Consider the following 15013-nt stretch of genomic DNA (forward strand, 5'->3'; position numbering starts at 1 on the left):
TAACTGCTTTAACTAACTAGTTTAGTCGACTAATTAACTCGCATACCGTTAGTCAACTTTACTGTTGCAACTCGAACGTTGACACTAACGTTGGAAACTGAACGGCTCAGGTGGTTTCTAGGCAACGGCTGCCGGAGTTGCGCTCGTTTTACAACCTTGCCCAGTCCAGGTGGGCGGAGCAGCTGTTGCCGCTGCACAGTAAACCGTGGTTTCTTGTTAACTTGAGTGGAATTTAATGTTGTTGATAGCATGGATGACAGGGCAGGTTATCATTATTACTCAATAGAACGGTTTGTTTTCTACAAACGAGCCATTTTTAAGTTGTCTCCGCCTCTTTCTCAGTGTTTTAGCTGTCGTTTTTTCCAAATAAAACGGTGGAACACCATAATTTTCTATATGGATAGATAAATCAATCTATAATGTGGATTTCTCAACAATTATACAGAAGGATAAACATACAGTATATGCATAGTTCAAGCTTATAAAATCAATACAAATGTGTAATTATCAATAAGGTTGATTAGAGTGATTTATTTCACCAGGGAAAAAAAAAAACAACTTTGTTCAATACATAATATGTTACAAAATATAATTTGATAGTTAGTCATACTAACATTATGTCACATAAAAAGACATTCCTAAAAAAAAAAAGAAAACAAAAACATCCCCAGAATTTCTGTGGATAGAAAGATATTAACATAAAATTTGAATGACAGGAATATTTTAGTTTTGTGTTTTACAGCAGGAGATTAATCCATTATAGTAATTTGCAAGGATTTCACAGATCAGCGCCAGGGCTCTCCCATATTTCATCATCATACACATTAGAGGTAGCTGTGATTTTATCTGCGACTTTCAAATCAAGGCTGCGGCAGTCGCTGGCAGTTGTCTCCTCACCATTTTGGACGAAATCCCCTGCCAGCTGCTCACCACTCGCTGAGTCCACACGAGGATCCTCAGATTGTTCTGAGAAAGCTTGTTCAGTATGTAAACCCTGGCCATGACAGTTTTGTGGCAAATGCTGGTTAATTGCTGCAGCTTTAGTTGTTTCCAAATCCTCCCGATTGCCACTTTCTGCTGCTGTGACACTTTGTGCTGAACTTCTCTCTCCATCAACCTTAGAGGCAGACTCTTGCTCTGATGGCCTTTTCTGCCTCTCTTCACGCTCTCCACTTGTGATAGCTGGCGTAGCCCTGATCCCCTCCTGGAGCTGAGGTCTGCTCTCCAGGCCAAAGAAGTTGTTGCGGACAACATAGCGCACACACTGCAGGAGCACATTCCTCTCATGGCGGACATCTGGGGCAAGTAACTAAACAGAAAAGAGGAAAACAGCTGAGAAGATGTATTGCTTAGATAATACTCATTTAAATATCATTTTCTTTTCCCAATGCAAAAATCAGGTGAAATATGCTTATATATGTATAATCGCAGATGTGTCCTTACCATCTCAAGTAGAGTAGGAGAATGTTTCTGGAGCGTATGCTGGTGTTTACCACCCCTTCCTCCTCCTCCTCCTCTGCCTCCTCTTCCCCCTCTTCCTCTTCTGTTGTTAGGTGTGTAAGAGGCAGAGTTAGTCTGGTGGGCTTTGTTTGTTTCTGGTCCCCGTGAAGAGATTTCCATGCCTCTTCCATTCTGGGAGCTGGGTGGTATTGTATGTAGGAGAACCTGGTTTTCTTTCACAAGGTCTTTGGCTTTCTGAATAGCGATGGCTGAAACACAAGGAATAGGATGATAGGAACACTGGAAGTTAGTGATGTAGACTTTAAAAAGGGGCAATATGTAAGTATCATTTTTCAGATGTCTATCAGAGATTTCACCTCTCCTCCTCTGCTTTTACTTTTAATAGATTAAGTATATTTACCGGATACTGTACTTTTACTTCAGCAGGATTTTGAATGCAGGGCTTTTACTTGTAAAGGAGTATTTTTACATTGTTGTATTGATGCTTATGTTTATGTAAAAGATCTGAGGTCTTCTTCCACCACTGATGACATGTCTCCACTGCCACATTTCACTCCCCCACTGACACACACCACCGCTGCATGCAAGACAAACACTCACCCTCTGGTTCTTCATCACTCTCACTCATAGAGCCGTAGTTTGCCACCAAGGAGCCCAGAGCTGAGCTCATCTGTTTAGGAGCCACAACCAGGCCACCGGCCTTGGGCTGAGCAGCTGGATCCTCTCTGTCAGAATCTGGTGGAACATTAAAAAAAGAATTGAAATACACAGTTGTCTGTGGAGTCTGTGGGTCAAAGACTTTGTGTTTTTAAGGCTGTATCTCCCACACAGCTCTTTCTACATGGATTGAAACGTTCTCAAATTAATACTGAAACTTGGCACTTAAATGCAGTAATCATTATTTTATTTTTGAAGTTGAATACGCTGAGACATAGATCCTGAAGAATTGAAGAACTGATTGTTGATAAAATACAGACAATATCAAACTTACAGCAGCTTCAATTAAACTAATGATGAAGACAATGACGCCCAAAATAAAATGATGGATGTGACGATGTACATCAGCTGACATATTTTAAATGATTCAATCCCTGCCTTTCATGTGGGACATGGTCTTGTTTAAATCCTTTTCCGTGTCGTCACCACACGGGTCACTCACCGTGGTCGCTGCTGGCCAGTGCTCCCAGTGGATCCACGTCCCTGCAGGTCTGGGAGAGTGGTGGAGGTCTCTGTGTAGCGCTGCTGTGCAATGAGTTTGGTCCTCGAGAGTGTCGATCCTGGAACCCTCTGTTCCCCCAACCGCGACCTCGCCCCCGTCCTCGTCCCCGTCCTCTGCCTCTCATTCGGCTGTGAATAAAATAAAGGATTAGATTTAGATACAATCACTTCAGGCCTCATGTCACAGTAAATAAGGGCAAATAAATTCTTGTTTGTGGTTGCAATGAAAAAATATTTACACATCAAATTTGTACATTTACCCAAACTGAGCTGTCTCTAGAACGCCGCCCGTCTCCTCCCGCACCTCCATCACTTTTCTCTTCTTTTCCATATTCTGAAGTGTCGGATAGTTCCTGGAAATATTAATGAAGTCGTTACATAACATCTCACGTCTATGTAAAACAAAGATAATATGGATCATCTTACGATATAAAGTCATTAGTAGTTCAGATACTGACTTGCGCCTCTCCTCTCTCCATTTTGCAATCTCATCCGCTGTGTCCAGCTTGATTCTTTTTGCTCCTGGTGCATGGTTCTGTTGTCGGGGTATAAAACATGGGTGTGAGCAGATGACAACAGTGGGAGTCTTAGACATTGATACTTCAGCACTGACACAATGTTGTTTCACTTACATTTTTCCAGTGGATGCTGACTATTTTTTCATGAGCTGTGAAGCTGCAGTCAGGCACAGAGCACTGCGTGAGAGAGTTGATTGAAGCAGTCAGGAAGATGTGAAGATTCATCATCATCATCATCATCATACACAACATGGTCACAGTGGAGCTAAATATACTGCATCGGTTGTGATAAATTACCTTGACATGTTGAGACATGTGCTCATCATACTTCTCCTGGTTTTTGAAACCCCGGTCACAGGTGTCACAATAATGGGAATACTCTGGTTCTTTCTTATTTCTCTGCTGTGGGTTAAAGACAGAGCAGGTCACCACTGAGCGTACTGCAGCTCTATGACAACATCCTACCAATGCATGGACAGAATTTCATCTGACCTTTTTTCCATGGTTGCTGAGGGGCCCGTGATTCTGTCTCCCACCCTGATGCCATTCACGACCAAAGTTTTGACCTGAGGACATGACAGAAGTTAGAGGCATGACAGCGTTCTTCACAGAAACATTTACAATGAGGAGCAACTTTTAAGTCCTGGAATATCCTGGAGTCACTCTTGGAGTTTGACCACCATCAACAGACAAGACTATTGTATGGAATATTCACCGTATGGACGTTTAGGTCCATGGTTTCCACGACCTGGAGGGAAACCAAACGCTGGCGCTGCCCCGTGATGCCAGCCCGCCTGGGCTCTGTAGTCCCAGCTGGGCTCGGAGGGCGTCTCGCACCAGCTCCACATGTTGGGGTGGAAGCTGCTGGAGCTGGGCTGCTGCTGCTGGTGCTGCTGGTGCTTTTGGTGCTGCTGGAAGGGCTGAATGGTGTTGGGGGGAGGACAGCCGAAGTCCGGTGAAGGATAATGTCCGGGTTCATTCATTCTTCGAAGCCGTCCTTCACGTCGACAGTTTATCTAAAGTAAATCTAGGGTTTCTCTCGATGCTGTTCTCACATGTGCTTGTTTTGCTCTAGTCTATACATACGTACGTCACTTCCGCGAGAACAGGAAGAACATAAAAGAAACGAAAAAAGCCAAAATAGAAAATATATTAAATGTAGTTTTCAATAAAGTCATGACATTTCTGTAGAAAGTGTACATAACGTGCTCAACTACAACTTTGTCTTCTCTGTGATTTTACTAAAGGTGTCGTTTTTAAAAGCCGGCAGTTTTGCGATAACGTCTCGCGAGATTTAATGTAAAGCTCCACTTTGGTTGCCAGATTGAGGGGAAAAACCGCGAGGAAAATATTTACGCCCGAATATAAATGTCAGTAAGGTCCAGCTGCGGCCTGATGAGTAGTGAATAACAAAACCACTACATAAACCCTTTATGTACATATAAGGTGTCATAAACTAGAAGCCATTTGTTTACATCATACTTAAACTCTGTGTTGCTTTTTTTTTTTTTTGTAAATAAACATACATTTCAAATGTTACAAACATTATCGAAACACAAACAACATTGATAAGATATTAACTATTTTGGTAAACAAGAAAAAAAATATGTGGCGTGTCTTTAACCAGCTGAAATATCAATACTATCATAACTTTATGTCTGATAACGGGTGATGTCAGGTCAACGGACCTGGCAACCCAGCAGTTTCCTGCTGCTCTCTCTCGCCGCGTGCGTCAGACAGAGTGAGAGAAGAAGCGTGGTGAGTTTGAGAGAGACGTGATCGCTCCCTACGTAGAGACAACTTAAACTTTACCAGATAACCGAGCCGCTGCAAAAATGCTCGTGTTATTTGAGACCGCCGCTGGTTATGCGATATTCAAGGTATGTTTTCAGTTTTTGTTTCTTGCCATTCAAAGTTAATTTTACGCAGGAGCTACTTGAGCTAGCTTGGTTTAGCCTCGATGCTAGCTACCCACAGCTCATGGTAATTCACCAGTATGGAACATTACTGGAAATTAGCAAAGTGAAAAAAATGTGGTCTTTTAATGTCTATTTAAGTAGATGAATGTGCAAATATGAGTTGTTTTGATCGTACGAGTGTTTTTGCTAAGATTAAGGTTAAGGTGAAGTTAGCAGTCTGTAGGCCTTGTAACCACGTGTGCACAGTGAACTGACTACTTCTCACAGCATGATAGTCACACGTGGAAATATAGTAGTTGATGGTGATACTGTGACATGATTATCACTATACGTGATCACTGTATATAAGAAATCCTATTTTTCTAGTGTGTTAAGACATTTAACTATCATTGTTGGATGTGTGCAGCCCGTCAGTGCTGATCCAACCTTTTTTAATGCATGACAACTAATTTTAAGTGTTTTGTTATATTTAAGGTCCTCGATGAATCCAAGCTGCAACAGGTCGACAGCCTGTACAAGGAGTTTGAAACTCCTGAAAAGGCGAACAAGATGTAAGTGTTAATGTGGCATTCAGTCACTCAGAGAAGCTGGTGCTTTATATGTTATCAGCAAGTTGTTGCTGATGCACAGTGGATATAATTTGACCTCACTTTTTATTTTATTTCCCCCCTTACCAGTGTGAAGCTGAAGCACTTTGAGAAGTTTCAGGACACAACAGAGGCCTTAGCAGGTAATGACATGTCTTTGTACACAAGTCGACTCCTGAGATCTGTGGTCTGTGATGTGTTTCTGTGTCTGATTAAAACATGAGGCATTTAACAGAATTCGTCACTACCACTGAGACCACACAGTTTCATATCAGCAGGTAGTTTAAGGTAGTTGTGACATTTATAACTATGACTTCAAACAGAATCTAGATTATATGGTAGATATTAGATTGACAGTGTTCTTTGTTTTGCATCAGTTTATGTGATGGACTGTTCTTAACTTCTGCCTCTCAGCTGCCACTGCCCTTGTTGAGGGAAAAATTGGCAAGAGTTTGAAGAAAGCGCTGAAGAAGGTCGTTGCCAAGGAGGCTCATGAGCAGCTGGCGATCAGTGATGCAAAACTCGGCGGAGTTATCAAAGTAAGTGACCCATCTTGTGTATGATCAACCTTCAGTGTCTAGGCATCGTTTGCGAGAGCTACGTCTCTAATGAGCTCTGGTTTTTACAGGAAAAGCTGGACCTGAGCTGTGTCCACAACACCGCTGTGGCTGAACTGATGAGATGCATCAGGAGCCAGATGGAGAGTCTCATCACTGGACTTCCACCCAGGGAGATCAGCGCCATGTCGTTGGGGTTGGCTCACAGGTGGGCACATAGATATAGTGCTGTCTGAACACGTCTGCTGCCTGTGATTACACTTGCTGTCTGAATCTTCCCTGTAGATTTCTCTCAGCATTCGTCACTACCACTGAGGCAACAGCGTAACTTGATGTAGGGCAACTGTAAATTATTAGTGTGAAGTGACTCACTAATGTCTTTTTTTTCCCCTGTTTCTCTAGTTTATCACGCTACAAGCTGAAGTTCAGTCCAGACAAGGTGGACACTATGATTGTGCAGGCCATTTGTAAGTTGTTTTTTCTTTTCATTTATGTGGGAAGATTAATTTCACAATGAAGTCATTTGACAAATATTTTCTTGATTGTATGGTTCATAAAATATTAATTTAATAGATATTTGTGCTTTTAAAAAGACTCTAAAATTATTAATTGCTTCACCTATAGTGATGACTGAGGTCTGCTGTCGTGCATGTGAATACGTAGTCTGATTTTAACTGTCCTGTGTCTTCAGCTCTTCTGGACGACCTGGACAAGGAGCTCAACAACTACATTATGCGCTGCAGGGAGTGGTACGGCTGGCACTTCCCTGAGCTCGGAAAAGTCGTCACAGACAACTTGGCTTACTGCAAAACCGTCCGCAAGATTGGTAAAAATAAATCTCATTGATTTAGGGCTGCACTTCCACAATATTAGGAGACTTTCAAGAGACAGTAATAACAAGTGGTCAAAAGAGAGTCTGACTTTAAGTACCTATTATGGGTCCTACATTTCCCATAATGCAACGCCAAGTTAACATTCCTGATTGGCTAAAAGTGTTTTTTGTGTGTCTCAAGGTGACCGCACGAACGTGTCCAGCTCTGATCTGTCAGACCTCCTCCCAGAGGAAATCGAGGCGGAGGTCAAACTGGCCGCTGAGATCTCCATGGGAACAGAAGTGTCGGAGCAGGACATCGGCAACATCAGGCACCTGTGTGATCAGGTATGCGCCTCTCGTTACATGTTCAGACCGCTTTTCATTGCACCGCCGGAGAGATCGTGTGACAGTGGTGATGATGTTGACACTTGTCTTTATCCTGAAACAACTTATGTGGGTTTTCAGTCACTACCTCATCTGAACAGTCACGTGCCGGGACTCCTGTCTGTAACTAGTTATCTGATTGTTTATCTTCTTGCATTTGTAATTCAACGTGTTCCTCCGTTTTCCTCCCACAGGTGATTGAGATTACAGACTACCGCGCTCAGCTCTACGACTACCTGAAGAACCGAATGATGGCGATCGCCCCCAACCTGACAGTAATGGTGGGCGAGCTGGTCGGCGCCCGTCTCATCTCACATGCCGGTAAGTCCTGAAAAAGTAACCGTGTGAAAACCGACCGAGCGGTGATGATGACGACATTACGTCACTTTCCTGAAGACGACTGATGGTTTTAAGTCACTACCTCATCTGAGCTCGTATCAGACGTTCTCAACGGGCGGGTTCTGGTGAGAACATCAGGTTCACGCGTCTTCTGTTCACTCCGTCTCTAAGGTTCTCTCCTGAATCTGGCGAAGCATCCAGCCTCCACAGTGCAGATCCTTGGCGCAGAAAAGGCTCTGTTTAGAGCCCTGAAGACCCGCAAAGACACGCCCAAGTACGGTCTCATATACCACGCCTCTCTAGTGGGCCAGACCACTGCCAAGAACAAGGGCAAGGTGAGTTTAAAGCGCTTTTTTACAGTCGACTTTCTTCAATAAACGTGTCTGCAATAAACTCATAAGCTCAGTCAGTGCACACCTTCAGTAAAGACCTGCAGTCCGATGGTCAGATAATAAGCACGGCTCTTGTTTTGGGATCAGATCTCCAGGATGCTGGCAGCTAAAGCGTCCCTGGCTATTCGCTATGACGCCCTGGGAGAGGACACGAACGCAGAAATGGGAGCAGAGAACCGGGCCAAGCTGGAGGCCAGGCTGCGGCAGCTGGAGGAGAAGGGAGTAAGTACAGCGACACAAGAAATAACATTTAACATTCCAGGATCGTAAGTAATATCTAATGTAATCTACTTTTCTTTGTCTTTGTTTTAGATCCGAAGAATCAGCGGAACGGGCAAAGCAATGGCGAAGTCGGACAAATACCAGCACAAGAGGTGAGTCGTCACCAACGGCTCCTTTCCAAAGATGAAACATTTCCACGTTTATACAAAAGGTGTTAAATACCTTCGTTTTTTCTTTACAGTGAAGTAAGAATGTACGATCCATCTGGCGATTCAACTATTCCCTCCACCTCAAAGAAAAGGAAGTTTGAGGAGGTAGAGGAGGAGGAGGAGGAGGAAGAGCCTGTAACGCCCGTGGTCAAAATGAAAAAGCCCAAAAAGGAACCAGTAACAGAAGGTGGGTGAATCTGGAGAGAACCCGATGCTTTGTCTTCATATCTGCACTGGGGGCTCATGATATTCAAGGTTGTGTCTCCATGTTTGTTTTGTTTTTTTTAGAGGAAGAAGCGGAAACATCAGCAGCAGCGGAGGAAACTCCCAAGAAGAAAAAGAAGAAGAAGAAGGACAAGAAAGCAGATGATGAAGCTGAGGAACCTAAGGAGGAAGAGGAGGAGCTAGCAGTAACAGAGGTGGGAACATCATTTTGAAGATGGTTAAATCAAGCGATTGCCACTGTTTTTATTCAGTATTTCTTTAACCGCTCACCTTTTTTCTCCCTCCAGTCTTCGGAAAAGAAGAAAAAGAAGAAGAAAAAGAAGGTAAAGGAAGAGGAAGAAGACGACGACTGAAAAGAGAGCAGTGTGTGCGTGTGTGTATATATTTTCTTTTAGTTTTTATGTCATTTTAGTTTTATGTTTTACGCATTTACATCTATTAAGGGTAATACTGCATTGTCTGTTTGTTGACATCAGAAAAAGACTTCCTTGTTTAAGGACAAAAAAATTATAATTGGCTCACGTTTTATAACTGAGGTGTATTACCAGTCATGAAATGAATGAATAATGTAAATCTTATTTTTTTTTTTTTTTTTTTTTTTAAGATGTTTAATGCGTTTGTAACCCATGTTCCTGCTTTGACAGAGTTTATGTTGATCTTTATTTGTGAACACATCTGTATCAGACATGTATCAAAATCAATGTACAGCAATGAATTGATGACATTTCCCAGTTCTCTTGTGACTGATCTTTCTATAGTCGGAGACTGTGAACATCCGCCCTGGTGAAATAAACATTTTTTTGCTTAATGTTGTGGTTTGATTGAATACACTGTCATTTTATTATCAAATCTTAATCTTAATCTTAAATCTTCATCTAACTGTTGACAATGATGCCTCATTACATTTACAAAGGGAGACTATATAACTTTAAAGAGGCAATAACATATAATGGACAAATCAATAAAGAAAAATAGAAATATGCACCTTTCAAGCACTATTGTAAGTGTAACTAATTTTAACAACTCCAACGATGGAAATTTGTGCATCATTACTACCTTCACATTATCTCGTGTCATGCATAGAAATCTCTGGCTTCAAGAAAATATACTAATGTAGTGGTTCCCAACCTGTGGGTCATGAAGATAATGCAAGTGGGCTGACAAATCATTTGCAAAAACAATTTTGGTGAAAAAAGGTTAATTTTTAAAAATAAAGATAAAAATGCAAATAATGTTTTTAGATATTTTAAATTGAAATGAACTTAAAAAATGTTGATTTTTTTTTTTTAAATATTAAGGCTTATCACTGTGATAAGCCACTGTGGAGCTTCCTACATGTTTCCCCTGCTTTCAGTTCAGTCCAGTTATTAAAATAAAACAAAATAAAAACTGAGAAAACATTATTTGGCCTCCATTTTGTCACAGAGTCAGGTGTAGGGTCATTTTTTTGATTTTCAAGTGGGCTGTGGGTTGGAAACAGCTGAGAACTGCTGCACTATTGGCTTAAAAAGATAATTTAAAACGTTATACACATAATTAAAATCCTGTTTGAACACAAAACCCTTTACTCAACTCGTTTTGGTTTCTTACAGGTTCATTGAAAAGAGGAAAAGAGGCCAAAGGTGAAATCAGACTGTTAACACGGCCAGGCATTACTAGACGAGCACCGGCTCGCTGCAGTAAATCATCGATCGACTTCATCCGTGATCGACTGAGATGCCTTGCTCCGTACCACATGGCGTGACTGCACGACAAGGAGCAGAGTGAAGTCGTTCCTACCTTTACTACAGCCGGCGGCCTGATAGAGAAACACACGAGTCAGAACAATGTCTCAGTTACAGGCGAGGTTCTTCACTGAGAACAAAAGGTGAGCTCCGAGATTTTCCTTTTTCTTTTTAACGGAACAGAAAAGTAAAAACGTCAGGAGCGGCTAGCCGGCTGGCTAACTAGCTTTAACTTACAGTAAACAGTAGCGTTGTTATGAGACATCACTCTGCTTGTTCTCCCCCTTCATTATCAAAGATATGACTGACTGCTTTCCTCATGTGAAGATTATATTTTATACTGCGACTCATTTGGTAAATTAATCCATTAAATGTGGTTTCAATATGTTTGTAGGTATGTTGTAGATGATGTTCCCTTCTCCATCCCAGCTGGCTCTGAAGTGGAGGACCTCAGCAATGTTATCAACAAGCTACTGTTGGCTAAAGATGGTAAAATAATCTTTATTTATACTTGTAAATGTTTAACTTTTTCTGCCACACAATTCGCCAGCTGTTAAAACTGCTCATCCCTTTTTTCTGTGGAAACATATTGTCAAAACATAACATCAGGTTTTTAGTGTTGTGACATTTCTTTAAAGATATATTTTATTTATTTTTAAACGTGCAGTCCAATGCATAAAGTTTTACTAATATTAGTCTTTGCTTAAGTAGTTGTCTTCCAGGATTTTTGTAGTTGTCTGTTATGCAAAGCAAAGCTAAAGTCTCTGAATACGTATGTGCTTTCCTGTTGTTTCTGCTGAGTCAAAATTAAATCAAAAGCATCACAAAATCTCAGTACTTATTTTTATTATTATTTTTCTTGTTTTCCACAGCGTCCCACAGTAAAGTGGAGTTCGACTTCCTGGTCAGGGGTCAGTTCCTGCGATCGTCGCTGTCCTTTCACATGGATACAGAAGGCATATCAACGGTATGACCGACCTGAGTGTCTGCTTTCTGTGTTTTGTCACTAATATACAAACGGCAGCATAACAACTGAAGTGTGTGTGTGTGTGTTTATGTTTCAGGAAGATGTGGTGGAGATCGAGTATGTGGAGCGAATCACAGCTCCAGAGCCTGAGGAGTGTATGATGCATGATGACTGGATCAGCGCCGTAGATGCAGATTCTGAATGGTAAGATGACGGATGTCACTGGATGTATTTTGATAGTTTGGTTTGTGTCCATTTGTTATTATCTAATATCAGTGTCTGTGTGACGGAAACATGATGCAGTTTTAGTTTCATTGTGAATCGGAAATACACTACAGTCACAACACTGTTGTATTTTCGTGCAGGATCCTGACAGGGTCTTATGACAAGACGGCCAGGATCTGGTCCACGGAGGGCAAGGCGGTGATGACGGTGGCGGGACACACAGATGTAGTCAAAGATGTAGCCTGGGTTAAAAGAGGTGAGCAGGACAGAGTGGAGGACATTCGCTCTGTTGTTAATAATCACAACCTTTCTAAATATAAGTTCTCTGTGGATGTTCTCTCTGCAGACGGTCTGACGTCGGTGCTTCTGACGGCCTCTCTGGACCAAACCGTCCTGATGTGGGAGTGGAACTCTGAGAGGAACAAGGTGAAAGCCAGACACTGCTGTCGGGGACACACGGGGAGCGTCGACACTGTTGCCACAGACCCCACCGGCTCGAAGGTAAAGCTGGAGCGCAGAGAAAAACAGTCAGACAAAAACAGGCTTCGATTTACGTGTCTAATGTTTCTGTTGCTCCTTTTCAGTTCTGCAGTGGCTCCTGGGACAAAATGTTGAAAATCTGGTCCGCAGGTATGTGCCCAGAAAGATCGAACGACTGTTAAACGTTACTGAACAAATCTCTGTCAAGTGAGTGACAACCTCTTCCTCCGCTGTCAGTCCCCACAGATGAGGCAGACGAGGTGGAAGAAACTGCTGACAGACCGAGGAAGAAACAGAAGACTCAACAGCTGGGCCTGACCAGGGTGAGTGCAGACTCTGACCTCGCAATGATTAAAAACAGATATAAATTGATGTTAAAGCTCCATATTTTACACTCTTCCTGTGTTTTATTTCAAGTGTTGATCCGTAAGATCAGTGTAGTTTTACGTCTCCTTGATACTTTCACAGTTTTAATATAGAACCTAGACCTTTAAACATGCTGATGATACATGTGAAGGGATGTTCTAATGTTCTCACGCTGACGCAGACTCCCCTGATGACGTTGTCCGGGCACAATGAGGCGGTGTCCTCTGTCCTCTGGTGCGACAGTGAGGAAGTCTGCAGTGCATCCTGGGACCACACCATCCGTGTGTGGGACGTTGAGACTGGAGGAATGAAGACAACGCTGGTGAGAGAGACTGCCAAAGAAACAGTGACGACACATTGCAGAGGGTCAAAGCTCCGCTGATTCAGACCGAATGATTTTTACGCCTCTGCGCCGGCGACCGCTGACGTGCTCATATCAGCCGCTGTTTGTTCTTACCAAGGGTGTAACGATTCTCTCTCTGGTGTATTAATACCACTCTGTGCGTAGTATTTAAAAACGTTTTCTAGGCTACATATAATTTGGAAAGCCTGATGAACAATTTCATGATAATGTGATTTTGCTAAGTGTCCAACACTATTGCTTCAGCAGAAAGGTTTAGTAGATAAAAACATATAAAACAAAAGGTTGGTTGAAGCAGTTAAAACAGTGAGTGCTCACTGTATCCTCCTAATTTAATAGAAGCAGTGATCGTCACAGCTGTTTGTTAAAATGCTTTAGTGAAAATGTCACTCTTTATTTGGCAGTTCCCGTCATAGGCTGAAGTTTTTTGTCCTTTCCACAGACGGGCAGTAAAGTGTTCAACTGCATTTCCTACTCACCTCTGTGTCGACGCCTGGCCTCAGGCAGCACCGACAGACACATCAGACTGTGGGACCCTCGCACCAAAGGTACCACTCTCCTCGAAACACCACACACTTCCTCTTCCTGTCAAACATCATCCAACAGCGTGGTTATAAATACCTCCTCTCTTCTCCAGACGGGTCACTGGTGCTGCTGTCTCTAACCTCGCATACTGGCTGGGTCACCGCCGTCAAGTGGGCGCCTTCACATGAACACCAGCTGGTCTCCGGTTCCCTTGACAACCTTGTCAAACTGTGGGACACCAGAAGGTCTGTGCAGAACATAATCCACTGTGGACTTTGTTGAATTTCTGTTCTAAACACTGATCAGAAACATATTCCTGTTGGAATTAATTTATTTCTTTTAGTTGGTTTACTCCATGAATCTCCCACTTATCTGGTGTTTCTGCCACGTCAAGACAATTTGATTCACTTCATTTCCAGTAGCTAATGAGAGCAATGAGCTGGATCATTATCAACACAGTGTTCACTGTGTGAGACGGACGTCCTGTTCATTCCACACATCTGAGAGTAAACAGCTGACTGCCAGTGACGCGTCTGTCTGGAACAAGCTTCCTGTCTTTGTCAGAATAAAATACTGTGTGTTTATAAAACGATACTTCAAACCGCACCTCGACACTCAGGTGGAATCTCTTGTTTTTTGAGTCTCTTGAATCCGTTAAACTTTAGTGTGATAGGTTTGTTTGTTAAAGGCATCCACTGAGTAAATTTAACACATGCATGTTGTTATATTGTCTTCCAGCTGTAAGGCCCCTCTGTATGACGTGGCGGCCCACGAGGACAAAGTGTTTTGTTTGGACTGGACAGAAAGCGGGGTAAGACACTCCAGCTGTTCTCCTCAAAGACTTCAACTCGTCACGTGAAATCAGTGTATATAACTTCACTTCCTGTCTCTGTCGTCTCTTTGTGTTTCCAGCTGATGTTGAGTGGAGGAGCAGATAGCAAGCTGTACACCTACAGATACTCAGCCTGTCGGACAGATGTGGGGGCGTAGGCCAGGAGTTCACATGGACTGCAGAGCCATCACCACGGACATAAGAATGGACAGACACACAACATCAGTGACAATTAGATGAAGGCAGCAGTGATTTAGTATTTTGTACTGTACAAACTTTGCTCGCTTTATTCTTTTGCTGTCCTGGTTGTTTTAACCCCCTCAGTTTATACACATATTTTCTTACGGGTTGTCTTTGTTTTCCTGTAACCCAAAAAAAAACAAAACAAAAACAAATTATAAATTCATTTTGTCTCCTAAAATGTTGTCTGTCTCTTGAACTTTATTTTTGTGATATTTTGATAGTGGTTCTTAGTTTATAACCTTGTGTTTGTCATATACCTTCACCAAGCTCTTTATGAGAAACACCTGTACACCTGCTAATTCATGCAATTATAATTCAATAATGTGGTCTCCTGCTGGGATTTTTCTTTTTTCTTTACTTTAATTAAACATCCAAAGACCAGTTACATCATTCAAAATGTCTTGTCTATTCACTGTTTTGACAGTGGTGTGATTTTAAACCAGTT

At 42.2% G+C, this 15013-nt stretch overlaps 3 protein-coding genes and 3 non-coding genes across 6 annotated transcripts; 5 read left to right on the forward strand and 1 right to left on the reverse strand.

Annotated features, from left to right (window-relative positions):
* Window positions 1–520: 520 nt before the first annotated feature.
* nufip1 (nuclear FMR1 interacting protein 1) lies at window positions 521–4301 on the reverse strand. The gene is made up of 10 exons (XM_023429791.2): window positions 3913–4301; window positions 3690–3763; window positions 3495–3599; window positions 3312–3374; window positions 3138–3214; window positions 2940–3032; window positions 2621–2808; window positions 2062–2196; window positions 1444–1709; window positions 521–1309 (listed from the first exon to the last, which is right to left on the reverse strand). Exons 1-10 carry the CDS (start codon window positions 4178–4180, stop codon window positions 779–781), a joined length of 1800 nt encoding a protein of 599 aa, XP_023285559.1. The 5' UTR covers window positions 4181–4301; the 3' UTR covers window positions 521–778.
* A 620-nt stretch (window positions 4302–4921) lies between these two features.
* On the forward strand, window positions 4922–9653 carry nop58 (NOP58 ribonucleoprotein homolog (yeast)). Its single transcript, XM_023429818.2, has 15 exons — window positions 4922–5077; window positions 5591–5667; window positions 5794–5846; window positions 6118–6242; window positions 6332–6468; window positions 6663–6727; window positions 6952–7086; window positions 7274–7419; window positions 7653–7779; window positions 7969–8132; window positions 8277–8411; window positions 8502–8563; window positions 8653–8807; window positions 8909–9039; window positions 9133–9653. The coding sequence occupies exons 1-15, from the start codon at window positions 5033–5035 to the stop codon at window positions 9196–9198; spliced, it is 1623 nt and encodes a 540-aa protein (XP_023285586.1). The 5' UTR covers window positions 4922–5032; the 3' UTR covers window positions 9199–9653.
* Window positions 5882–5969, forward strand: LOC111672463 (small nucleolar RNA SNORD70). The gene has a single exon (XR_002762015.1). It is a non-coding gene; the product is annotated as a small nucleolar RNA SNORD70 (small nucleolar RNA).
* On the forward strand, window positions 7479–7562 carry LOC111672465 (small nucleolar RNA SNORD11B). Its single transcript, XR_002762016.1, has one exon. It is a non-coding gene; the product is annotated as a small nucleolar RNA SNORD11B (small nucleolar RNA).
* LOC111672466 (small nucleolar RNA SNORD11B) lies at window positions 7813–7895 on the forward strand. The gene has a single exon (XR_002762017.1). It is a non-coding gene; the product is annotated as a small nucleolar RNA SNORD11B (small nucleolar RNA).
* Window positions 9654–10564: 911 nt separating the features above from the next.
* Window positions 10565–14746, forward strand: wdr12 (WD repeat domain 12). Its single transcript, XM_023429782.2, has 13 exons — window positions 10565–10712; window positions 10964–11058; window positions 11442–11536; window positions 11634–11740; window positions 11902–12017; window positions 12108–12262; window positions 12346–12391; window positions 12479–12564; window positions 12789–12929; window positions 13411–13516; window positions 13606–13738; window positions 14232–14304; window positions 14406–14746. Exons 1-13 carry the CDS (start codon window positions 10672–10674, stop codon window positions 14481–14483), a joined length of 1272 nt encoding a protein of 423 aa, XP_023285550.1. The 5' UTR covers window positions 10565–10671; the 3' UTR covers window positions 14484–14746.
* The last annotated feature ends 267 nt before the right edge of the window (window positions 14747–15013 follow it).

Source organism: Seriola lalandi, unplaced genomic scaffold (assembly GCF_002814215.2).
Source record: "Seriola lalandi dorsalis isolate HSWRI2012SDOR001 ecotype SW California unplaced genomic scaffold, Sedor1 jcf7180002054899, whole genome shotgun sequence".
In the NCBI taxonomy this organism is placed as follows: domain Eukaryota; kingdom Metazoa; phylum Chordata; class Actinopteri; order Carangiformes; family Carangidae; genus Seriola; species Seriola lalandi.